This window comes from Mirounga leonina, unplaced genomic scaffold (assembly GCF_011800145.1).
Source record: "Mirounga leonina isolate KUSES-001 unplaced genomic scaffold, KU_Mleo_1.0 Mir_151, whole genome shotgun sequence".
NCBI classification, from domain to species: domain Eukaryota; kingdom Metazoa; phylum Chordata; class Mammalia; order Carnivora; family Phocidae; genus Mirounga; species Mirounga leonina.
Genome location: NW_023270377.1, coordinates 36,630,266 through 36,657,976, shown reverse-complemented (window position 1 = coordinate 36,657,976; position 27,711 = coordinate 36,630,266). Strand labels below are relative to the sequence as shown.

The following is a 27,711-nucleotide window of genomic DNA, read 5'->3' as shown; positions in this document are numbered from 1 at the left end:
CCTTTGAAAATTTCTCCTACCCAAGTACCACTCCATCCTCTCTTGGAATTATTCAAGCAGTAAAACTTCAATCATTTGTGTTTATATATATGATCTATATAATCAGTAACTGAAAAAACTAGTACTTATTAAATATGGCGAAGCTCTTTTCACTATTCCTAGAGAAGTATATTTGGAGAGAATGTTAACATCAGAGGAAGTCTGTTTTAGAAGATTTTGATAGATAAATTTTAGGAACACTCAAGGCTGTGACACTAGGTCAAATTATGGTTTTATTTCATGTGTGCAGTACAGTGGTAAGAGCAGTGAAGGAATGCGGTAAGTGGTGACGGGATGAGGGGATATGAGAGGGGAGAGGCTCCTTAAAGTAGACTGTCTTCGTACTGAGTTCCAACACATAAATAAATACGCATGTGAAATAGCTAATCTCCATCATTTTATTGTAGAGTATGCCTACTTTCCTTACCAAAGTACACTGTAAACAAGATTCATATTACCATCACAATAGTTAATCTGTGGTTCTTACAGATATAGTCCACTTCCTCCAAGTAATGATGAAGAGTTTCACTAAGAAACTAGGTCATAAGGGAATAAGCAGAATTCCCTGCTACATAGTAGAGAGTTGAAATATATTGAATATATACATGGATCTAACTGGATTCTCACTCTTTGGCCTGCATCTGATTTAAGATGCACAAGCACAATTCCCAAACTGGAAGAGTAGATTGTTAACTGATTTCATCTCCCCATAAATGCTATATGCCATTAACACAACCAAAATCTGAGTATATGAAATATCTAGGCAAATTCAATGAGACAAAAGGTTGATTAGAGGGTACCAGGGGCTGGTACAGAGAAAAGAATGGGAAGTTATTGCTTAATGGGTACAGATTTTCTATTTGGGTAATGAAAAAGTGTGAAAACAGATAGTGGTAATGGTTGCATAGCACTATGGATGTAATTAATACCACTTAGCTATACACTTAAAAGTGGCAAATTGTAAGTTATATATATTTTATTACAGTAAATAAAGCATTTTTGACCATGTGTGGTTTATAACTTACTCAAAACTACTGTAAAAATTATAGTTAATTTAGTTGTACGTTCTTCACATGAAAGAGTTCACTAATTCTGTTCTTCTGATCACAAATGTAATATAAGTATCCAAAATTATTTCTTTTCAGAAAAGAAATTTGAAAAACTTGAAACATGACTGAAAAAAAATAATAAAAAATCAAAACACACTTCTTACTTTAATTGGTTCAGGCTGCATCACAGGTGCAGTCATAGAGATGGCACTTGGAGCATAAACCTGGTGATATGTTGCTTGAACTCCATGATCAGAATAAGGCTGTTATAAAAAAAAGAAAAAAAATGTATTATCTTTCATTGCAATGTACTAGGCATTTTGCTACACAATGGAGGAACACAAATGGAAAACACATTCCCTATCTTTAATTAATTTATAGACTGATTAGGGACAGTTGAATAGTCAAAATTACCATAAGTCCTATGAAACATATATAGAAGAAAAGAAAACTACTTGATTTAGCTTAAGAAAATTGGGGAGGTAGTCAGAAAAAGTTTTCTAGTGGAGTTGATGCTTGAAGAATTAAGAGAAAGAAGGTGGGAATAGTACGTGCAAAGACAACTAAGAACACACCTCATGGGGCGCCTGGGAGGCTCAGTGGTTTAAGTGCCCAACTCTTGATTTTGGCTCAGGTCATGATCTCAAGATTGTGAGATTGAGCCCCGTGTCAGGCTCTGAGCTCAGCATGGAATTTGCTGGTCCCTCTCCCTCTGCTCCTTCCCCTGCTCTCTCTCTCAAATAAATAAGTAAAATCTTAACAACAACAACAACAACAACACACCTCACATCATAAGGCATGCAGGAAGAAAAAGCAAATTATGTTCGGGGGGAAAATCAGGCCAGCTTCAAAGTTCTTTATGGCTACACTCAACACCAGAAAAGAGTAGACTAGAAGTTCTATAAGAAAATAGTACTGTTAAGAGTTGAATTTGGGGGACGCCTGGGTGGCTCAGTCGGTAAGTATCTGCCTTCAGCTCAGGTCATGATCCCAGGTTCCTTGCTCAGAGAGGAGCCTGCTTCTCCCTCTGCTTGTGCTCTGTCTCTCTCTGTCTCAAATAAAGATAAAATCTTAAAAAAAAAAAAAAAAAAGAGTTGAATTTGGTTCCCTCAAAACATACGTTGAAGTTCTAACCTCTAGTACATCAGAGTGTGACCTGATTTGTAGACAGGGTATTTATAGAGGTAATCAAGTTAAATATGGTCATTAGCATAGAACCTAATCCAGTATGACTGCTATCCTTACAAAATTGAGAAATTTGGACACAGAGATAGAAAAATAATGTGAAGACACAAGGAGAAGGTGGCCATCTACAAGCTAAGAAGAGAGGACTGAAAAGATGCTTCCCTCATGGCCCTCAGATGGAACCAATCCTGCCAACACCTTCATCTTCAACTTCTGAGCCTAGAACTGTGAGACAATAAATGTCTGTTGTTTAAGCCACCCAGTTTGTGGTACTTTGTTCTGGCAGTATGATGCAGCTATTTTATAGCTAGTGTAACCATCTTTCAGATTTATAGACAACAATGTTGAACAAATAGGCATGTAAGAAACTCAGAGAATACAGCACCCACAAGCTTTCTTTAACAAAGAGTACTTTGCAGATTCAGTCAAGCAAGTAATGAATGCAGGCTGTGATGAAAACAGAGAAATCCTGGTAGAAGTAGTGATAGTAACATTAAAATCCAACTGTGGAAATTATTGTTGCAGAACATCATAATGTTATAAACCTTAGCAATATAAAAAATAATATAATACACCCTAATTGGGAGGTGGGTGCTAGTTTTCTAATCTTTTATAACACTGATTTAAAACATACCTGTACAGTTCTTGGCACATAGATGGTAAGGTAAGTAATGGTTTGGGAATGTAATTTAAAGACACTGAAGATAGCGTTTGCAATTTGTAGTTATGAAGTATATTTTTTAGGATTTATTTATTTATTTGAGGGAGGGAGGGGCAGAGGGAAAGTGAAAAACCCCAGCAGACTTCTCACTGTGCGCAGAGCCCGACGACGTGGGGCTTGATCCCATGACCCTGAGATCATGACCTAGCTGAAATCAAGAGTTGGATGCTTAATTGACTGAGCCACCCAGGTGTCCCATGAAATATTTTTGATTTACATATTTGAAGGAAGAAGTTTTTAAGATCTTTTGAATTTTTTTTTTTTTTAAAGATTTTATTTATTTATTCATGAGAGACAGAGAGAGAGAGAGAAGCAGGCTCCCAAGGAGCAGGGAGCCCGATGTGGGACTCGATCCCAGGACCCTGGGATCATGACCTGAGCTGAAGGCAGACGCCCAACCATCTGAGCCACCCAGGCGCCCAGATCTTTTGAATTTTTATATGCTTTTAATTCACAGAATGTTAGTAACAATACAGATTGACAGGCAAGCCAGAAGAAAGAGAAGTATTTGGTATCTTACTCTTTCGAGGAGATCAAGTCAGAGATTAGCCTAGTAGAGTGAACAGTTGGTTTTAGAAATGGTTCAGAACTAGTTAGTAAAAAAGTGTAAGATGAAGCATTCTTAGATACATATAAAAGGGGAAAGGTGTGAATAAATCAAAGAAAAAGCATGTGCAGCTTCCATGAGGGTCTTAAATATTTTTAGAAAAGAAAAAGAAATAAATGTTAAGATGAGACAGTTATAGATAAATCACCTTGAGACTAATACATACCTCCGGAACTGAAGCTTCCATCAGAGATAGAGGAGGAGGAACACATCCACCATCTTGTGCAATTTCCACTGGTTGATAAATAACCTCAGAAGGTTGCAGGTATAAGAATGGAGCAGAAGAGGCAGGAGACTAAAACAAAACCATATTTCTAATTCAGACATGATTAGTTATTTCAATTAAACCAAATGACTTAGCCAACAGATGACAGAAATATTTGTTTCATATTTTGCTGAAATTCTTTTCCAGGGATAGCATGGATATATCTTATTACAAATTTCAATTGTGTAGATGTGACTAAAGAACTTTATCACTGGTAAACATTAAAAGTTCTTAATGCTTCAGAAACTCTTTTATAAATTCAGAAAATAGTTATATTAAGATCACTACAAGAGGTTGTAATAATATAACTTACAGTATTTGAGTTGGCATAAACATCTATTCTCAGCTTTGTGACTTCACATGGAAATGGGAAATGTCATTAAATAGTCTTTTTGGTGGTATACTATTTGTATCAAAAGTTGAGAGACAGTTTATTTACTTAGGAGCACAAGTCAAACTGAAGCAAAATCTGAAGTACAACTGGAAAAATGATACATTTTCCCATAATAGTAAAAAGTAATTTTTTATGTTTATATGAGTACTCATTTTTAATAAAATGTTTTCACTTACATGATCTCATCTTCACAAAGATCAGGTAAAGAAATTTACAAAGGTGTGGTATCATTACTTCCATTTTACAATGAGGAAGCTAAGAAATATAGTGATTAACTGCAAAAGGTATCACAGTTACTAAATAGAAGAGGAATATCTCAAATCTAGTTCTCCTGACTTTAATATTCATTCAGTCTTCACAAAAACACAATGAAAAAAGTTAATATTTACCTGAGGAACACCCCACTGCCACTGTCCTGGTAGACACTGTGCAGGGGCCTAAAATGAAAACCAAAAACAAAAAACCCACCCAGATTATAAACAAGGGTCAAAACTGAGTATCTATATGCAAAAGAATGAAGCTGGATCCCTAAACCTCTAACTATATACAAAAATTAACTCAAACTGGGTCAAAGACCTAAATGTAAGAGCTAAAACTATAAAATTCTTAGAAGAAAATATGTGTAAATCTTTGTGGGTTTGAATTAGGCAATTAAACTATGACATGAAAAGCACAAGCAACAAAAGAAAAGAGATAAATTGGACTTCATCAAAATGAAAAACTTTTGTGCTACAAAGAATACCATCAAGTAAGTGAAAATACAAAGGATAGGAGAAAACATTTATAAATTATATATCTGATAAGGAACTTGCATCTAGAATATATGAAGTGGTGTTATAACTCAATAATAAAAAGAAAAGTAACCCAAATTTAAAAATGGGTAAAGAATATGAATAGATATTTCTCCAAAGAAGATATGTAAAAGTGGCCAATAAGCATATGTAAAGATATTCAACATTATTGGCCTCAGCTTATGGAAATCAGTGTGATATCACTTTATATCCACTGTCACCACTAGACAGGCTATAATTAAAAAGGTAGATGATAAGTGTTGACAAGGATGTGGAGAAATTAGAATCCTCATCAACTGCTGGTGTGAGTGTATAATGGTGCAGCCCTTTTGGAAACCAAGATGACACTTCCTCAGAACTTTAAACATAGAGATACCATATGACTCAGTGATCCTACTCCCAGGTAATAAGGCTAAGATAAAGGAAAACATATATGATGTAATGTATAGTGATTAACATAACATAATAATAATAAAAAAAGAAGTCATATCTGGAGATAAATCATTAAAAAAAAAAACTTGTACAGGAGTGATCACAGTAGTATTTATAACAGACAAAAAGTGGGACTATCCCAAATGTCTGTCATTTGATGAAAAGATAAAATGTGTTATATCCATATAATGGAATATTATTCAGCTATAAAAAGAAATGAAGTACTGATACATGCCACCACATGGATAAACTGTGAAAACATTATGCTAAGTGAAAGAATCCAGTCATAACCACCTATGGTAGATTCCATTTATATGAAATGTTCAGAATAGGCAAACCTATAAAGACAGAAAATAGATTTCTGGTTGCCTAGGGCTGGGAGTAGGAGGAAAGAGGAGTGACTTCTAATGGGTAAGGTTTTTTTTGGGAGGAGGGTTGATTAAAATGTTCTAAAATTGACTGTGGTATGGCTATACAACTCTGAATTTAGTAAAAAACACAATTGCACATTTTAAAAAGCTGAAGTGAATGCTATGTGAATTATATATCAAAAACCTGTTAAATAAAAGAGGGTCAAATTTTTTAAACTTAAATGACAATATGTCAGACATTTATTTCTTAAACTAATTTTATTATTTCTTAATAATATGTGTTTTATTCTTTATTTTCCATTTTTAATAGTCTTTTTTCATTATAAAGTTAAAAAAAACAGAAAAAAGAGTAAGAAGATGCCATGGATCTGTCATCTAAACTGAATCACTGTTAATTTAGTGCTATTTAAGTTGCTAATGGATGACATCACTGTATTATAATGACCAAGATAATGTGAAGTCTATGTTCTGTAGTCTACATTCAGACAGGCAGGATAATAAATAATCTCCTAAAAGATTTTAATAAAAAATCTGAAATAAAATGATTTATATATAGTTTTTAGATAAATGAAATAACTACTTATGAAATGAGAAATATGGAGATAAATACTAATTAAACCATGCATTACCTGATTTGACTAATAAATGATAAAGCTACCAATCTTAGAATTTGTAAAAAGAAAGAACAAGAGAAGATTCTTAATCAGAGGCAGAATGATGAATATATACCTGAAAAGAAATATGTGAGGTGAAATGATTTTTTTATATTACAAAATATTATATTATAAATTGGTACCAAAGTCTTTCCTGAGTAATATCTAGGTGACATACTTTCAATTTTATAATTTGTGTCAAACAGAACACCAGAGTCAAACTATAAAATTAAACTGTATTAGAAATTTTAAGAATGTATTTGGTATGTCAAGTGAGCTATTGCTGTATGTAATCAATTAATGAAGGAGGAGCTGGACTCAATGGGGTACAAGCCGAAAGCACTTCTATTCTTTCTCACCCCCTGACACTTTAAAAGCACTGTGTTGAGCTGTTCTTCCTTGCCACAGGATAAATATTAGGACGGATCACTTTTTGGGGTGTGGCAGATTCCAAATGCTGACTCTCTAGTTAAGTAGTTTACTGGATTCTTTGGTGATCTTCCTGCTGAGAACTTTTTTTTTTTTTTTTAAGATTTTTACTTATTAATTTGAGAGAGAGTGAGCAAGCGAGAGCATGAGCAGGGGGAGAAACAGAGGGAGAGGGAGAAGCAGACTCCCCACTGAGCAGGGAGCCTGATATGGGGCTCAATCCCAGGACCCCGGGATCATGACCTGAGCTGAAGGCAGACGCCCAACCTACTGAGCCACCCAGGCGCCTCTCCCCCCTGGGAACTTCTAACTGCAATTCTAGCCCTTGATTCTAGAAGTCTACTTCACACAGGTTCTTTCTTTATTGGGATCACCTTAAAGTTTTTGAAAAGGGTCTCTTCTGTGAGGTTCACATCTTGCTCTGGGGACGCATAAACCTTTGCTTGTTGTGAGTAGAAGTTCAACACATTCTCACTGTAGTCTTCTAGTCTCCAGAGACTAGTCCAGCTTCTTCTTTGGACTTTTTAATTAATTAATTTATTCCCCCCCCACTACCACCCTTCACCTCTCTCTCTGGACTTTTCTAGGAGAGGTCAGGTCCAAGTACCATCTCACAAATTTCAGGGGACAAACATTAAGTTTTCTGTCATTCTCTGATGTCTTCTTTACTTGGTTGGGAAGAAGGGGACATGCCATAGCATTCTAACAACTCTCTTGCAATCTCATCCTCCCCTCATGTGTACTCAAGGTGGGCAATAAGCTAAGGGTCCCCCAACTGGTTTCACAATATTTGGCTTATCATATTAAAAGATCTGGTACCTAATGTTCTGTCTTTGGGGCTTCTGCCGGAATTTGGAGACAGCTTAGGGAAAGTGACATATTTTAAATATATGTCATTAAGTTATATTTTAAATATGTCATTAAGTTATTTTAATATATATATTTTAAATATATATATATTTTAAATATGTCATTAAGTTATTTTCATCTTTAGTAAGTGAAAGAAATACTTTAGTTTTATATTTAGCATGGTAATAGGATTTACAAATTTATTTGTAAATAAATAAATAATATAATATAATAATATATAATATACATTAACATATAATATAATGAATTTAAATAAATTTAAATCTTAAATTCTACTTACAATTTAAACACCACCATCCCCCCAAAACCCAGTCTAATATTAAAAAGAATTCCAGTAAACTTAACATTTAATCTGGGTCTATTTTAAAAGTTTAAAAGAAAAAAGAAACAGAAATAAATTCTCTTCCACAATTCCAGAGGTAGGAAAGAATGTGATTTTATTTGTGAGTGCAAGAGATGAGAGGTTGGCAAACTTTTTCTACAAAGGACCAGAGGGTAAATATTTTCAGCTTTGCAGACCATAATATCCTGTTGCAAGTACTGAACTCTGCCATTGTAGTACAAAAGCAGCCACAGACAGTATATCAACAAATATTCTTTATTTATAAAACACCAAAATGGTCTGGCATTATGGCTCATTTATCCCCAGTCTCCCACAGGAATTAATGAAGAGTACTGGTTAACTAAAAGAGGCTGCCATAATATAAACCATAATATATTACTTATTTTAATATAGATTATGTTAAATATAATAGCAAGAAAGTGACATAATGTTAACAATAACATTAAAAAATCAGCCTGTGATCCAGTATGTTATCTGTATGTTTCTTTGGGAATTATTTCTAAAAACTTCTTAGATTAAATGTTAGCCAGGGGAGCAAAACCAACCTCATTACATTTGGTTAAATGAAGCAAACATCCCATCTTCTTGTATGATATTGTTTAGTTCCCCATAAGAAAAGAAAAGAAAAAAAAAAAAAAAAACAAACCCAACACTGCTATCAAGGCTTAACTATCTCTTTTTAATTATTAGTGTATTTGCATGAGAAAGAATACAGTGAAATTTACCCAAAAAGGACTGACAGTTTTTAAAGAGAATTTTCATTGTAATTTCATGTTTACCTGGTAGTGATATGCAGGTTGCTGATAAACTGGCTGAGCTACCATCACAGGGGAACTAGATATAGAACGTGACTATAAGAGGGAAAAAAATTGAAAAATTATTTTAGGCCTAGGCAAAATTCTTTAAAATAGTTTGTTATAAAATTTATCTTGAATTGTTACCTAAACCCAGTCAACTTATGGTCTATAATTGGAAATGTCATTTTTCTACCTCTTATTGATATTATTACTAATTCCACTTAAGTCGACTAAAATCACCACAGTATTCCCACTTTTCTTTGGTTTCATTTTCATGGTAATGCTAAAACAACCACCAGAAAAGTTGCTTTTAGTCCAAAGAATATGAAAATATAGTTCTAAGAGAATTTTTAAAAGAAAATGGCAGCTGGACTTAAGGTGACACTGCCTACTTCCATCATCAGACCAGCAGTAGATAATATTTACACAACATAGAACTGAATGAATAATCATATCTGATTTGCCACTGATTTCCCACTGCTTACAAATAATTAAATCCTACTCCTTTGTTATACATTTAAGTCAAATATATTACTTATTGAAGCATTTATCAAATCCTATTTTATTAATTTGATATTTATTTATTTATTTTTTTATTTTTAAAGATTTTATTTATTTATTTGAGAGAGAGAATGAGAGAGACAGAGAGCACATGAGAGGGGGGAGGGTCAGAGGGAGAAGCAGGCTCCCCGCCGAGCAGGGAGCCCGATGCGGGACTCGATCCCGGGACTCCAGGATCATGACCTGAGCCGAAGGCAGTCGCTTAACCAACTGAGCCACCCAGGCACCCTTAATTTGATATTTAAATGAAAATAAATTTTAAGTGACTTCTCTGTTTGAAGAAAGTATGCATAACACTTCATTATTCAAAGTACTAGAGTAAACCTCAAAATAGATTATTTAAAACCAGACCATTAATAAAGCAGGCAAATTGTATTATAAGATAGGTAAAATAAGCTTTAATGATAGCAATTAAAATTCAATTTGTAACATGGGATGTACTTTACACTGTTTTGCTTTAATGTCACTCCCTCCCCTCTGCAAAATGAAGAAAAGTATCATAGTTTTGCACAATTTTCAGACTATATGTTAATAAAATTATACCACAGATTAACATTAGAAAAGAATAATATAATTTACTATATTATTTTTTATTAATAGATTAAAGGAGGAAAAAAAATCTCAGCAGATAGAGAAAAGATTTATTAAAATTCAATACCCTTTCATGATAAATTCAATACTCTTTCATTCTTAGCAAACAGAATATGAAATAATTTCCTTAATTGATTTGGGGCAATAATTATCAATCAGGTGTGACTTTGCCCCTCTAGGGAACATTTGGCAATACTTTTGGTTTTTATAGATGTGGGGAGACTAGGACACTGCTAAACATCCTACCATATACAGGACTAGCCTCCAACAACACAGAATCATCTGGCCCAAAATGTCAATAGTGCTGAGGCTGAGAAACCTTGGTTATGGCTAAGATTATCTTCCAAAACCTACAGTGTATAAATAAATATATACACGGTATATATAAAGTTTATATAAGTATATATAAAGCTTAATCATGAATCACTGAATTTGTTTCCTTTTTCAAGAACAAGGTCATGTTATCATATAAATACTACAGCAGAGACCATGCTGGTGCAGTAATTCAATGGAGAAAAAATGAGAAAAGAGCAGAAAGAAACAAGTATACTGAATCATAAATGACTGTCTATATGAAAGTTTTGGAGGGTTACTGATCAAATGTCAACATTTAAAAAAGCACTATTACATACAAGTCACAACCTATTGGGAAGTATGATTTAAAAATATACCATAATAAAAGCAACAGAAACCACAGAGTACCTAAGAATAAATCCAACAAAAGATGTGCTAAACTATTTTATGGAGAAAGAAAATTTTATTGACAGATGGAAATAACAGACCTATTTAAATAAATGTTTGTGGATGGTAAAATTCAGTATTATGCCCAAATTAATCTACACATTTAATGCAATTCTAATAAAAATCCAACAAAGGCTTTTCACAGAATTGAACAAGCTGGATTATAAAATTTATATTTATAAAAGTAAAGACTTAAGGATAGATGAGAGACTCCTGAAGAAAAACGTGACAGGACTGCCCTATCAGATTTCAGCACTTGTTCTAAAGCAGGAGGAATTAAAACAGAATTGGGCAGGGCAAACACACCAATGCAACAGAATAGAGAGCCCAGAAGAAACTCCCCCCAAATGTGGCATTTCATAGAGGATTCATTTCAAAATAATGAAAGAGGATGGATTAGTCAATACCTGAACTCCAGATTTAAGATCTAGATGTGAAAAACAGCAATACCATAGTATTTTAAAAATAAAATATAGAATATCTATATTGTAATAAGGAAGTGTTTTTTTAATTTAAAATTTTTTATTCTTTTTTTGGAAGTGTTTTATTTTAAAAATAAGAGACCAAAAGATGAAACCATTTCCATAAAGGAAAACATTAATACATTTGTTAACATTAAAACAAAGAATTAGTATATGACCAAAAAAACCTGTAAAGTTAATGGACAAACCACACACCAGAAGAACTCACAAAATTCATATAATGAATTCAAGAAAAAGACAAATAACCCCAATAGAAAAAGATAAAGGATAAAGGACATGAAGAGGCACCTCACAGAAGAAAAGTGGAATGGCCAATAAATACCTGAAATATGTTTAATCTTACCAATGACTAGGAAGATAAAAAAACAAAATACTATTTCATAATAATATTGGCAAAAATTTAAAATTAAATGGTTGGTAGATTACGGAGAAACTGGAGCTCTCATAAACTGTTAGCTAAAGTGTAAACTGGTATACTTTGGAAAGCCATTTGGCAACATTTAGTAAAAAATGTGTATATTCTATAATGTGAAATTTTACTTCTATGCATATATTGTAGCCTAGACCAAGGCAGGGGAACACAGAATTTTTCCAGTGGTACATGGGCATGAATAGGTTTAGGAGTATTCATAATATATTTATGAAAATTAGGAGTATTCATAAATTTCATATGTACTCCTTCCTGATTTGATCTGCTTGTGAATGTGTCTGTGTACCATGTGTCTGTCTTCTTTTCAGAACTCCCTTTCACAATTACCATTCTCCTTCATGATGAAAGGCACACTTCTCACTCATTCTGGATCTATTATAATGCTTTGTTTGGGAATATGAATACCAACAGGGCATCAAACAAATAGATAATTCAAGAAGGCAATGCCCTTGAGAAATGAGAGAAGCAAAGCAAAAAGAGCTTGTATAAGAAATATTAAAGGGGAGATAGTTCCTTATTTCATCCAGGGAACAAAATAAGTTACATCATGGTTATAGGAATACATATTAATGTATTTATTTGAACTTAAAAATAATTAAAAGTTAGAATTTTCTAATAGAAATGAAGTTTTATTTGATTAGTTTTATTTGGCTGACTAGTTTTGTTAACAGAGTTCTAGACATTTTTTATCCTTTTTTTTTTGAGGTATAACTGACATATAACATTATATTAGTTTTAGGTATACAACCTACATAATATGTTATATTCCTAAATTATTTAAAATTATGATAAATTTCAGATATCAACTTAAAAATGAGTATTCATAATTTTTCAGAAAATGTTTAGAGGATATACAAGCGAAAAACTTTGAAGACTACTTTCCTAGACAAATTCTCACATAATACATACAAGATCTGGATGTTCACTGTAGTCTTGATTACAGAAAAAAACTTAAAATGTCCATCAATAGGGGAATATACACTCATACAATGGAATATTATAAAATATTAAAATAAGTGAATTAGATATACTAGTATCAACATGGCTTAATCTCCAAAACATAATGTTGAATAGAAAAACTAATACAGGGCGCCTGGGTGGCTCAGTTGGTTAAACGACTGCCTTCGGCTCAGGTCATGATCCTGGAGTCCCGGGATCGAGTCCCGCATCGGGCTCCCTGCTCGGCAGGGAATCTGCTTTTCCCTCTGACCCTCCCCCGTCTCATGTGCTCTCTCTCTCTCATTCTCTCTCTCAAATAAATAAATAAAATCTTTAAAAAAAAAAAACAACTAATATTTACATAGTGTTTAAAAATCACCCAAAGCAATACTACCTATTGTTTAAGGATACCTACATTTGTAGTAAAAACATAAAATGATAGGAAAGATATTCTGGTTACATATTCTGGATATGTCTGAGGAGAAAAAGGTGGTAAGAAAATGGGGGCAAGGAGACTTTGCCTGAATTTCTCATATTTCATTTCCCCTTATTAAAAGAACTTAAGTAAATATGGCAAAATGTTAACATTTATTAAATTTAAGTGGTAGCTACATGGTTGTTATATTATTATTTGTACTTGTCTATGGTTGAAATATTTCAGAAATAAATGTTTTAAAAAATTGATAGAATAGATGGAAACCCTTTTAAGATGAAAATTACTTACAGGCCAAGGTGGTGGGACAGAAGTTACCTCTGGAGTATGAAAATAAGCAACACCATTATGATAAGTGTAAGGATATCCAGTTGAAGTTGTTAGATACATTGTTCCAGCTGCTGGCATTATACTGGAACCTAAAGCAAAGATTAAATAATAATAATTAAAATGTTCAGTTTAACTTTTAAAAAGGTAATTTCTGGACACTTGAAAATGTTTATCTTAACACACCTATATAGTTACAGTAAAAACTGAATGTTACAAATTAAAAAAAATCCCATACGTTATTTTCGAAGTATGTATTTTCAAACTCACTCTCTTAGAGCTTTTATTAGCTTAAAGTGAATAAAAGAAAAAGAAATAAGTTCAATAAAGAATACTAAAAATTGGGATGCCTGGGTGGCTCAGTCAGTTAAGCGGCTGCCTTCGGCTCAGGACATGATCTCAGGGTCCTGGGATCGAGTCCCACATTGGGCTCCCTGCTCAGTGGGGAGTCTGCTTCTCCCTCTGCCTCTGCCCCTCCTCCCTGCTCCTGCTCTCTCTCCCCCTCTCTGTCAAATAAATAAATAAAATCTTAAAAACAGAATACTAAAGATTCACCAATTTAGATTTTAATAACAATGTAATCAAACACAAGGCTTAAAAATTTAAATTATTATCAGCAAGGTCATTATTTTTACAAATATACATTATATATGAGTTAACTGAAGACTATAGACACTGTAATGAAGTTCCTAAGACCTTAGTAAGAACTTTATTTGTAGGGACGCCTGGGTGGCTCAGTTGGTTAAGCATCTGCCTTCAGCTCAGGTCATGATCCTGGGGTCCTGGGATAGAGCCCCACACTGGGCTCCCTGCTCAGGCAGGGAGCCTGCTTCTCCCTCTGCCTGCTGCTCCCCCTGCTTGTGCTCTCTCTCTGACAAATAAATAAATAAAATCTTAAAAAAAAACCCAACTTTATTTGTAAAAGGCCAAAGATGATGAAGGCAGTGAAGTTGGAAAAGATTCCATACTTTCCTGAAGAATTTTGGTTCCATCCTAAAATTCTTTGGATCTACTATCACAAGCATTCATTGAGGCTATGACTCTTACTCTCCAGCCTCCCTTTGCAACAACTGCTGCTTATTGCAAACATGACCACAAATCTTCATGTGTAGTTCTAGGTCCCCATCTCTTTTCTCAGATCAAGTTATATATAACCCCTCCCTCCCCCAAAATAAAAAAATATTTTTTTGTCAAGATAACACTTGAAAAATTTATATAAAAGCCAAGTCAGATTAAGTACTGACCAGCAAGTTTATGTAAATTACTGGAACTGGCAATCCTCCTTCCACTATACCAGTAATTCTCAAATTTTAACATACATAAGAATCACCTAGATAGTTTATTATAAGGATACAAATTCCAGGGCCACATTTGCAGAGATTTAGATTCAGTAAGTCTGGGATAGAGCCTGAGAATCTGCATTTTGACAGATTCCAACTGAACTGTTACTGGCTGCAAACCACACTGTGAGTAGCACTGACCTACCGCTTTAAGCAGCACTACTGCTTCTGAGCTTATATTTTCACTATATTTCATCTAGTATTGTTACTGCTTATGTTAGTGATTCTTAATCCCATCCTTTTGAGAATCTGATGAACACCATGGACCCTTTTCTCAGAGATATATACATTCAAACAAAATTTTGCACACAATTCAGGAGTTTCATGGATTTCCCTTCAAAGATACTCAAGGAGCCACAGGTTTATCTGTTAAGTAAATGAATAAATTTTGAGTCAGTACTATTACAAGGCATTGAACTTGGCTGGTGATACAGCCAAAAAGAAAAAAGAAAAAAAATTGGACATGCCATGTGGAAGTTAGGTTCTGGTGGGGAAAACAGTTATTAGCTTATTACACAATTTAATTAATTAAATACAATTTTGATAAATACATTAAGAGGTAGTATAGGGTATTACACTCATAGTATGAACTTTCCAATTGTATTTAATCTGTGAAGAAATGATGTTTGGGCTGAGCTTTAAAGAATGATTGGGAGGCACCTGGGTGGCTGAGTCAGTTAAACATCTGACTCTTGATCTCAGCTCAGGTCTTGATCTCAGGGTCGTGAATTCAACCCTGCATTGGGCTCTATGCCCAATCTAAAAAAAAAAAAAAGATTGGGATGGGAATGGGATTGCAAAGAGCATTCTAGGTAAAGAAAATAATGTATTTCAGCAGTATGGTATGTTCTGGAACTGAGAGGAGGCTAGATGGCTAAAGTATAGGAAGAGAAGGAAAGAACAGCTCAAAATAAGCAGAGAATAATAGAAAATGTACACTTCTGAAAGATCACTCTGGCTGCCTTGTATATGATGTTGGAAGGTACCAAAACTGGATTCAGAAAGACCTGTTAGGAGGCTCTTCCAGTAATCAAGGCAAGCAAGTTGGGTAGCTAGGACTAGAATGTTGGTAATGGAGATGGAAAAAGAGATAGATTTGAGAAAAAATTGAGATAAAAATCCCCCGTATTTTGTAAATCTACTTTTATACTTAATATTTATTTGAAGAAAAGTATAAATAGCTTTGGAGTCAACCTGTCCTGGATTTGAAGGCTAATGCTACCATTTGGTTAAGTTATTAACCCTATACTTCTCAAATTTACTGTCTGTTTGAAAGCATTCAGCATGGTAATTTATGGTTTTTCTTTTTTAATGCAACTTATGGGTCATAATATGAACATTACTACTTATACCTACTGCTAGTAGTATAGAACTGTTACTACATGTTACAGCTTAACTCTTGGAACTAACAAGAAGTATTAACCTACTAAGGACACTTCAGTTATCTTCTAAATGAACAAATAACTAAGTCAAAATTAAACTTGGTAACTGTCAATTTCTTTTTTAAAAAGATTTTATTTATTTATTTGACAGAGAGAGAGAGAGCATGCACACAAGCAGGGGGAGTGGAAGAGAGAAAAGCAAGCTCCCCACTGAGCAGGGAGCCCGATGCGGGACTCCATCCCAGGACCCTGAGATCATGACCTGAGCCAAAGGCAGTCAGTCGCTTAACCAACTGAGCCATCCAGGCACCCCTATAACTGTTAATTTCTAAGTCAAAAATAGAACAGTCCAAATGAGCACAACCATTAATTTGTTAACAGATACACAATAACCACCTAATATTTTAAACATTCCAGTAGATTCTAGGGCACAGTTAAGGAAGAATAAGAAAATTTAGTTACTAATTTTGGGTATCTTCTTCTAGCCAAAGACTATTATAGAGTTTAATAAATATTTAGGTAAAAAGCTAACTGTGAAGATGCCTAATATAATAAATAGGAAGAGTGAGAAAAAAAGAAGAGTAGAGTTGGCAGCATTACAGAAATTTGAGGAAGGCACAACTTTGCCAATTCTTAAAGCTTTAGGAATTGTTCCCTCATAATTATGACATATCTAGTTGGGCTACAGTACCTACCATGCAACTAGAGTTTCTGATACTGGTTCTATATTTTTACTTTCAGTATCTTCAATTTCTAATTTTAAATTACCTTTCTATTTAGAAAACTTCTAAAGAGTAGTACCAAAATACTTCTAATTACCTTTGCAATTTTAAATTATATTTTTATGTAGAGGAGTTTTCCTTTAAAGGTGTAACTATATGCAATATATGTAAGCACCATTATTTGTGTAAAATTTTCCCTGCCCCCCCAAATCTAACATATATTAATTTGTGGTAAGAAATATTCATTTGATCACCAACTTTGCTAAAATAACCTTATTAGCTGACAGAAGCCTGATATTTTAATTAAGTTCTTGAAAAAGTCTAATATTTCAAAAAAGAACCATGCAAAAACACTGAAAAATACATTAGTTCTCAATACATACGAGGGATTCCTACTTGTTGTTTTCTTATTGCTGGACCAATGTTCAGTTTCTTATCCTTATAATTAAGTTTTTCAGCCTAAAATAAGAAAAAATATTTTATTATCTTGGTACTACTGTTTTATAAAACCAATAATGAAAAATTAGTAAGAAACAATTTTTAAAATTCACATTACAACATTTTTTGAAAGTAGCAAGGAATACTGGAAAGGGCATAGTCTTTGGATATTAAAAGATCTGGGTTTGAATCTTGGTTCCAATTCTCTGACCCCAGTTCTTTAACTGGAATACAGTCAATCCTCTATTCATAGATCCCATATTTGGAAATTCACCTATTCACTAAAATTATTTGTAACCCCAAAATCAATACCTGTGGCAATTTAGTGGTTACTAGAGGACATGAGCAGAGAGGTGAAAATTTTGAATTGCCTGACATACACAGTCCCAGGCTGAGGTCAAACAAGGCAACACTCTCTCTTCTTGTCTCAGCTCTTAAACAAGAGTCTATTTCATGTTGTTAGTGCCATGTTTTTTGCATTTTTGTGTTTTATGTTGGTGATTTTGCTATCTTTTTTTTTTTTTTTAATTTGCTATTTAAAATGGCCCTCAAGTGTAGTGTTGAAGTGCTGGCTAATGTTCCTAAGCACAAGAAGACTGTCATTTACCTTATGGAGAAAATGTTTTGGATGGGCTTAATTCATACATGAGTTATAGTGCTGTTGGCCAGGAGTTCAATGTTAATGAATCAACAATATATGTTTAACATGATGTCTTTAAACAGAAACACACATAAAACAAAGTTATGTATTGATTGGTTGATGAAAATAATGTAAACAGAAACTTGTGGGAACCTTGTATTTCTTCTAGGAGCAACAGTTCCAATATTTGCTAATTGAGTGTTCATGGCGACTTTATAGAACATTACTATGAATAATGAAGATCAGCTGCATGTGATTTAATAATGTACAATTCAAACTATTTTTTCCTAAAAAAATTAAATGTAACATTTGTCAAATTTAAAGTTATTACACTGAACTTCAGGCTATAGATTTTTTCTATGAATGTTCTTAGCTTATATAAAGTTTTTCAGAAAGGATGGAAATAATCTCAGATAATTTCACTCTAGGAATCCATGTTTGTAGTGTTTTTAGGAATTCAAAGTGCTATTAACGCTTCAGAAAACATATATACCCAAGTTCTTAGTAAGCAAATAAAGAAAAAAATATTACAACTTCGCAAACATACTCATGCAATAATCTGGAATTTGTTTTTCTGTAGATAAAATTTCTGTTTAATCTTTTTTTTTAAAGACTTAATTTTTTTTTTAAGATATTTTTTATTTGTTTATTTGACAGAGATAAAGAGCACAAGTAGGCAGAGTGGCAGGCAGAGGGAAAGGGAGAAGCAGGCTCTCTGCGGAGCAGGGAGCCCGATGCAGGGCTCGATCCCAGAACCCTGGGATCATGACCTGAGCCGAAGGCAGCTGCCTAACCACCTGAGCCACCCAGGTGCCCCTAAAGACTTAATTTTTACGTAATCGCTATACCCAACGTGGGGCTCAAACCTACAACCCCAAGATCAAGGGTTGCACACTCCACCAACTGAGCCAGCCAGGAGCCCCTGTTTAATCTTTTTTTAATTCAATTTTTTTGGAGACCAATGTCAATCTTGAGATGCAAATAAATTAAAATTTTTTTCCAACAATCAATCATTGTACTGTAGTGATAATAATAAAAAAATATCCTAAAGGATTAGTTTCAAAGAAGGTCCAAAAAATGAAGTTAAATACATCAAAAGATCTTACCTCTTGTAAAATTTTTTGTGCATCTTCCTGTGTTTCAAAAGTGACGAAGCCATACCTAAATAAATACATTAATTATTTTCTTAGAACATTAGAGTTATATTAAAATTCAATTTCTTTTTAAGAATGGGCCACTGTAGGAATGAGCAGTTTTCTATGGAGCACCATCATGCAAAATTTAAGAGTATAATTCAGAGAATACGGTCACCTCCTGCTAGAGTTGGGACACTAAAAGAAAAAAAAAAAACAAAAAACAACCCAGGATCTTAAAACAGTTCCATATCTGAGCTGTATACAAGGCAGGAAAGCATGAAGGATTCATGTCCTAGCTTACAAATTAGGATACAATAAATTTTAGTACAGAAGAGAAGTTTAGCTTAAATAAGAATCAGAGTAGGAAAAAAAACTTTAAAAAAATAAAAATTTCAACACAATAAAATTTTTTACATTGGCAAATGAGTATATAGATGTATTATTTATTATTAGCACATATAAACTGATAATGCAATTATTAGTATTTCCCAAACATAAATCAATTAAAAATATGTACATCCCAGATTTTATATCTGCTTTTCATATATAATTGTTACCTTCAGAGTACAATTCATATAATGTTCCAGATACAATTATATTATGTATGCAATATCCAAAAAGCCAAAATATACAAAAAGATATGAAAGAAATAAAAAGTATATCCCCCCCAGCATAATTTCTATTTAGATAACTTAAGGAAACTAGAGTAGTGTTATATATCTTGATTACTATTTTGATTCATAATTACTCTATTGTATAAAAAAGTTTTTTTTTTTTTTTAAACAAAGGAATTTCTCTTTTTTCTATTTGCCCAAACACTAAACAAGGGCTAAGGAAATATTTTTATGCTAAATTTTTTGGTAGAACACATACACCACCCAGTGGAAAAGGCATAAAATACAGTTTACATTTCTATGTGTTTTTCTTTTCCTATGTGTTTTTCAACGGTAAAAAAAAATGGATATTACCAAAATATTGTAAATTCTATTAACCAAATACAAGAGGTACAATCTCACTTCATCCTAATACTGGTTGTCAGTCTGAGGAAGTATCTCAATTGTTTAAAAATAACCTCTCTGCAGAATCCCATCTCTTCCAAAGTGCTTATCTGACATACTTAAATGTGGTTTCCCACACTAGTATAATTTTCTATACACCTCACTAGTCCTTCCTTTCTCTTATGTCTATAAATATATATGTCTTACCTCTCTTTCAAGAAAACAAACACAATCCTTCACTGATCTCCACTGTCTTACCCATTTTCTTTAACTTTACTGTCAAACTTCTTAAGTGAGTACACTATGTAAACTACCTCTTTCTTCTCTGAAATTTGGCTTTTGCATATACCAATCCACTGGAACAGCTCTAAGGTCATTAGTGATTTTTAGACAAATCCTGCTGATTTCTTCTCAGTTTTCATTCTCTTTGATTTGGGAATTAAAAACCATTCTCATTAAAGTTGTATTTCTCAGGTTAGTTCCTTAACTAGGTCTCTGAGGCAAAACCTACAGACATTCCTTTTGCCAGCTTTTCTCAAATAAAGCTCTCTCTAGTCTAAAGCAAGCACACAATTCCAAAAATATCTGATTCCTTTAGCTTTTGGTTCCTTAGCTACTGTACATTACTCAACATTAAATGCTTGCTATCTAACATTGAATGGTCCTTCAGCCTATGCAAGAATAATAACTTCCCAACAAATTAAGGAATTGTTACAGTGTCCCCCCTCCCTCCAAAATACACACACACACACACACACGAAATGGGAGATTAAAGGTAAGAGGAAAAGAAGAGGGTATGAAATTCTCTTTTTAAAAAATGGAATCAAAGTAAGTTAGCATATAAAACCTAGTAATCCAATAAAAACACAATTGTTAATTCTATGTACTTTCTATAGTGATACTTACCCTTTGGACACTCCAGCTCTGTCATTTACAATCTTCACTTCTTTTACAGACCCATACTGGGAAAAAAACTTTCTTAAATCATTTTCATTTGTCTAATGGCATAAAAGAAAAACACAAAAAATATTTAAATTGCTAAAAAATGAAACAAGTCTTATGTTTGTTTTGGAGACAAAAAGGATTATAAGCAAAGAGTAATATGAATATAAGAATGCCTCTTAACATAAAAACAGTATATAAACCACTAAATTATTAAAATCAATGTAAATACATTGCTTTATGCAGTAACTATGTTATTAAACTATTATAATCAATAAAAAATTTTTAAGCTGAATTACTTTAAAACTACAAAGAAAGTCCACTAATATTTAAAGAAATTCTTTTTGCCAGTTTTTAAAAAAATAGTTTGAATCAGGCATGGCTGTAACTATAGTAAGGGCATATTACTATTGGTTCTTATGGCTCAGAGAGGCTCACGATCATGGCAGTGGAACTAGAATGTTGGCAATATATACCAGTCCCTCTATTTTAATATGCAGTCTCCAGGAAGAGTAAGGTCTTAGGAAAGGAATATATTTCCAAAAGTACTTGAACTCAGTTTGTGATACCAATGAAGTGGCTACAAGATTTAAAGTTTTTAGATAGTTTATCTGTACTCAATATACATTTTAGCTAAATAATGACATTATGATATTCAAAATAAAAATCTGAGTCATTATTAGAGTATTATGTACAAGATATCTACAAAGATGGTTTTAATTGAAATAGTCTCTTAATAGACTCATATCACCTTTTCCTAGAGTATTCACACTAAATTCATTGCAATTTCATTTTCTGGCTCAGGTATAACTATGCCATGGGGAACTTTAAATATCCCTAGAAAAAAATTTTCTTTATATACACAGAAAAAGACATGCCTAATAGTGGGGCTATGCCTCTTGAGTTCCCCTGCTACCTCACTACTTACATACAGTATAAGCTATTAGTTGGTAACCTAAAGCTACTAAACTGGATGATGACAAATACTGAATTAATATAAGAATAACTAAATACCTCTTATTTCAATAAACTGAAAATGGAAGCAATGCCAGAATAAGAATTTTTATTAGAGATTCGAAAACAAATTAATTCAAACTATTCTCTGATAGAATCACTAGTTCAATTTTGCAGCTCTACTTCTTAGTTGAAAAATGAGACAGTTAAGATGATTAAGTATGAAGAGGGATGGGCTATAAGCTTCTAAAAAGAAAAGTTTTACAAAATTTGACACAGCTTGCTACTACAGTAAACTATTTCCTTGTTGTCATTTGTCTGGTTTTGGAAAAGGGATAAGTATCAGGGAGGGAACCCTAGCAATTACCTGAAAGCTATAACTGCATTGTTACAATGGCCTCCAAAGTTCATAATGTAGTTGACAGAATTCAGTAACCTAGAATAACCTAGCCATACAAATGTTTCCATTTATTGAAGATTTATTTAAAAAATATACTGTTTGTAATATAAATTAATTCTGAACATGAATACTCAACTTGAATATTTATGGTCAGCCATTAATATTTTTCATAGAAACAGAAAATCTTTCTAAAAAAATAAAGATTTCATTAGAAATAATTTTTCTTTATTTTTAGTGAACCAATCACATACTTGCTTAAGAATCATTATTCTGACAAATACAGTTAAGTGTAACATTTCTCTTGAGCAGAAAAAAAGTAATTTCATCCAAATTGTGAAAGACTGATTACAGGGAAATAGTGAGTAATAAATTTCATACCCTAATGGCACAAGGATTTTTTTTTAATTAAGAAAAACAACTATCCCTGTAATTTCCAGTATATAAAATGGAAGCTTGGAAATCCTTCTACATATCCACTTGGAAGTAGGATATTCTACTCAAAATAGCCATGCAGGCCTTTCCTAGAGGTGTTTACTACTATCTCCCAAATGGTGCTGCAAAACATCTAACAACAACAACAACAACAAACTAAGCCTCTCTGAAATGGTGAAATGGCTGATTACATAATTAAAATATATTAATGTGAAGATGCTTTATTCTGATAAGGTCACAGGCCTTTTTTTTGGTGATCAAATTCTAAATTAGGTGGCAGAAAGGAATTTGTGAAAGATGGAAGTTCAGGATATTAGTAGGAACCTGACAGTAAAATTGGGATAAAGAAATAGGATTTCATAGGACTAAATTTTGTGTTTTTTAAAATATTGAATCTTTTTTAAAAATTATAGTCATACATTATTTGGTCTTTTGGAATACTATGTAATAAAGTATAATTAGTGTGGTATGGTGAAGTAAAGAATATGAAACTATGAGTCAGAATACTGGGATTCTAGTCTTCACTCTGTCACTAAGAAGCTAGGAGCCTGTAGATACATCAATGAGCCTCAATTTCCTTGTATGTGAAATTGGACAATTATATATGTTCTATTTAACCTACATTGTTATTGAAAAGATTCTTTATAGTAAGACAATGTGAAACCTACTAATCATTATGCAATTAGTAAATATTATTATTTTTGTAGTTGTACAAAGTAGTTCTGAGAAATAAAATAACTTCTAATGCAAAAAATACACTACGTTGCATACATAAATAGGTACCTTAAAGTCAATTCCTCCTACAAAGATGCGATTAGGGATCACTGTTCCATATCTTGGGGCACTTGTTGGGTTATTCAAAGGCACAGGTGACACAGGATTAGGGGATGGAGATAATGAATCTGTTTGCGTCTGATTTGATGTTTGCTGTAAAATAAAATTCTTTTAAATTTTTAGCATTGGGTATAAGTTTTGATGCAGGCTGAAAACATATATCTATCAAAAAGTTGAGTTATTTAGGCAAAATGTAATATTTTAGACTTTAATTTTATTCTAATATTATGAAAATTATAGTTAGAACTAATAACTTTTTGGAGCAACAAAAATATGGGAAATACAGAATCTACTCCACTACAGAAGAAATCTTAAATCTTAAAATATATTATTTAAATATACTTATATTAATTGCTATTAAATATACTACTTAAATATTATAAATGTTGAGGAATATTAAACTTGAAAAAGAAGTTTGAGAAAGGAAAAAACAGCCCTAGACAGCTGGGAACTGGCTTGGTTCTGGTGATGTTAGCTGTTGGCCTGAAACTCACAGTAAGGTTGTGGTGTTCTCTTGTTAACAGACATTAGGCAAAGTTACTCTTTGACTGTGATGGATCACATTAAAAACAAGACAATTCCATAATGATGTCTGAACCCTGACAAAAACAAAAGCATTGTCCAAACCACAAGAAACAAAAATCCTGGCTGATTCGTGTAACTGCTCCTTCTTTATCAATCACAGATTTGGCCTCAATCTATTTTTCTTACCTTCTAAATAAAAATTAACATACCCAATCATAGAATTACTCCCACTTTCTGACAACATGTATTTCAGAGTACAGCCCTTCTTCCTTAAATGTTCTCTAAAAAGAGCTTGACACAAGCCTAAATCCCATAGTAAGTTCTTTTCTAACACCCTCTTACCTAGAGGCTCCATGGTGTATGCTCTTCCTGTGTCAACAATTCAATAGACCCAACTTTACTTAACTGCAGATATGTTCCTGGTAGTCTTTGGCTAAAGGGCACTGACAAGTCAATAAACTCTGATGTTCAAGTTCACCATATTTTAGCTCTAAAGTCAAATTTTTAAATGCACTTGTCAGTTTGAACATTGAACTGATCTTGTTAAAAAAAAAATGTATATACCTGTAACTCATAGGTATAAATTTGTATACCAAAGAACTGAGCTCAGTACATGTATGTTCACAATTCTAAGTTGGGGGCCTAATTTAGATTTTAATAAATATATATTAACATATAAGCCTTTGTACAATGGCAAGACGGTAGACTCTTAACGTATATCTGAAAAAAACAAGACGAGAATAGAATTTTGAAGAGAAACCAATTTAAGCACTTGCTAATTACTTTCTTTCTGGGGACACTTAACAGACTTCTGAGACAGTCTAACATACTAAATGAATGCTTCAAAAAAGCTTGCAGTTCATAATTTCAACTCTCTGAGAAACAAATACATAAAATGAATCTCTAACTTAGATAACGGAGTTGTTCTTTTTCATATTTGCTCTCCTCTCTCACTTCATTGGCCAATAAAACCATAATCCCTAAATTAATCTCTTCAAGATATACTGAGAAATGACTAGACCAGTAGTGATTATGGGGCTGTAGGCTGGACCTTATTGGGCTCTATTCTGCATCTAGTATTAAGGGGGGACAAACAACACATATTCCCTAATAAGGGAGTTCATAAAAACACCTATTAAACCACAGAAAATTTATCACATTTAATAATTGCTATGTTCTAGTTTCCAATTAAAGAAATTGGGAACCCAATCTTAACAGCATGCTCTCTAAGCATTTGGAGGTTATTTGTAACTTCAGTCACAAATAGTGACTCTGTAGCGCAGAGAATGGATGGATGATCTGGGGATGCGTAATTTTTCTACTGGATATTTGCATTGCTAGAGATAATAGGACAGCTCTAGTAGATATAATCTTGCCTGTTTAGAGGGTGTAGAAATTACGTATTTGCAAAATTAACAAAAATCAGTCTTTATGAAATTTTCTTCTTAAAAACAAAATGAGTTCAACAGATGAACTCGTTTGTTCTCCAATTGGTTTAAATAAAAGTTATTCCATTATTTTTCCTTGAGAGAGAGAGATGACATGAACAGAAGTGAAAAGAATGATTTCCTATATTGAGAAACTGGTTAAATGATACCCAGAAAGGAAAAACATCAACTTTTCCAACCTATTCACTTCATTCTCCAGTTTCTAAGACTCCTGCTGTACTGTGGGTTCCAACTGCCTCATTTTTCTTACCACTTAGCACTTTCCAACATGCTATATAATTTACTCGTGTTTATTGTCTATCACTTTCCACTATAGTGCAATATTCATACGGGAAGGGATTCTGCCTGTTTTGCTCACTAAGCGTCTCAAGTCGAGCCGGTACATAGGAAGTGTTCAATTAATATTTGTTGAACAAATGAATAAACGAATGAATCATTTCTTCCTGCTCATGATATCCCAACCATTAGGCTGAGGTTTAAGAATATGCTATTAAAATAGCCTAGAAAATATTTTAATGTTAGCAGTGACAAGGCTCAAGCAGAAGCAATATCTAAATTCCTTAGAGAAGGCTAGCGATGCATGGAGTTAAACAATAAAGCCTCATTTCACTGGCAATGATTTCGCAAATGTATGAAAAGCACTTAGGTAGGTGCTATTATTTGGTTAGACGTAAGGGTCCTTAGCTTAGCAAAACTTCCAACACTAAAGATTTTATTAAAAATGTCCTCTAACGTGCCCTTACTGACTTCTTCCCTTGAGAATTAACCTCGAAATCTATCATCCACTTTGCCAACGAAGACAACAGGAAGAGGGCAGGCTAACCGTCGCGGTCACGGCCTCGGTGCTCCTTCCCCTCAGAGGCCAGCAAGCTGAGGCGCTGGGGGATATGGCCGCGGCAAAAACTTCCTCGGGTTCTCTCGGGTCATCGTGAACTTGGACACTGACGCGAGGATCCACCCCCTCCCCACCAAAGTGCGGGAGGGAAAAGAAGGCTAGCCAGCGAGAAATTTTGTCCCGCAATCCCGCCAGCAGCAGTGGCGGGAACCCTCAACGGCACCGACCCGACGTCGGCCTCGAGCGCCGGCAACCCCCCGGTCCGCACGTGGCGCGCGTTGATTGGCTGCCAGCGGGGCGCGAGGCGGGACACCGCAGCGCCTGCCTCTGGGCCTCAGGCCCCTCAGGCCTTCTCTGGCTCCCGCCCCTCCCCCCCCGGGCCCTGAGGTGTTCGAGTGTCTGGGTCCGTCGTGGGCCACGGTGCCCCTCCCCTCCCCCAGGTCTCTCGGGCCTTCCGGTCCACACTGACCAGTCGGGGAGAGGCGGCGTCAGCTGCCCTGGCAACCCCTCGCGGTGGGCGGCTGGGCGGAGTCCCGCCAGAGCGAGCGTCAAAGACGCCGCTGAGCCCAGTTTCGGCGGGAAAGCTGTTGCTCTTGCCCAGCCCCGCCTGGCGCACAGGGCCCAGCCACCCGCCGACTCCCGAAATCTCCCGGCCTTTCCTGAGGTCCCCCAGCCAGCCTACACCCGGTCCAGGCCCGGTGGTCCCACCTTGCCGCCCACACGACCCGACCCGACCGGGCCTGCAGGCGGGCCGCTCTTCGCGGTGGTAGATGGGCATCCTGTCCACATTTCTTCCCGACAAAATAGTGGGCGTTTGGGCGCTAGACCTCGCTCTTCCAGCCCCTCAGGAATGGAGTCCACGTTGCTCCTTACCCCTGCTACCCCGGGGCCGGAGGCCCTGACTGTTGTACTCACCGCCCCGGACTCGGTCTCCATCTTCCTCTACGCGCTTCAAACACCGGGGGAAAGGAACAGAAACCCGAAGTTTGCTTCACACCAAGGAAGCAACACCACGTTTCCTGACGGACACTCCCCCTGGCGGTGACGGCGGCAGTGGCAGCTGCAGGGGCGCAGGCTCGGACCCGGGGCCTGAACCTGCCACCCAGGGGGGTGGGGAGGAGCAGGCGACGTCGCCTCGGGCGGCGGGGCGGGCGGGCGCCGCAAGCCGGGGAGCGGCGCGGGCGGGCGGTTTCGGCTGTGGCCCGTGGTCGCCGAGCTGGGCCGTCTGAGGGGAA

The 27,711-nt window shown here is 34.8% G+C and overlaps 1 protein-coding gene across 1 annotated transcript; it reads right to left on the bottom strand.

Moving 5' to 3' along the window:
* Window positions 1-1,234: 1,234 nt before the first annotated feature.
* BOLL (boule homolog, RNA binding protein) lies at window positions 1,235-27,627 on the bottom strand. Its single transcript, XM_035007457.1, has 10 exons — window positions 27,392-27,627; window positions 23,618-23,761; window positions 21,013-21,104; window positions 19,079-19,133; window positions 17,278-17,353; window positions 13,415-13,542; window positions 8,929-9,000; window positions 4,650-4,697; window positions 3,768-3,896; window positions 1,235-1,351 (listed from the first exon to the last, which is right to left on the bottom strand). The coding sequence occupies exons 1-10, from the start codon at window positions 27,410-27,412 to the stop codon at window positions 1,235-1,237; spliced, it is 882 nt and encodes a 293-aa protein (XP_034863348.1). The 5' UTR covers window positions 27,413-27,627.
* Between the last annotated feature and the right edge of the window lie 84 nt (window positions 27,628-27,711).

Bases quoted from the DNA above. Each gene is read 5' to 3' on its own strand.
- BOLL (XM_035007457.1), bottom strand. From the start codon at position 27,412: ATGGAGACCGAGTCCGGGGCG. The intron at 21,105-23,617 runs GTACCTATTTAT...TTATGCCATTAG, and splicing joins TAGGAGGAATTGACTTTAAG to ACAAATGAAAATGATTTAAG. The intron at 3,897-4,649 runs GTAAATATTAAC...GTTTTGTTTTAG, and splicing joins GGCAGTGGGGTGTTCCTCAG to TCTCCTGCCTCTTCTGCTCC.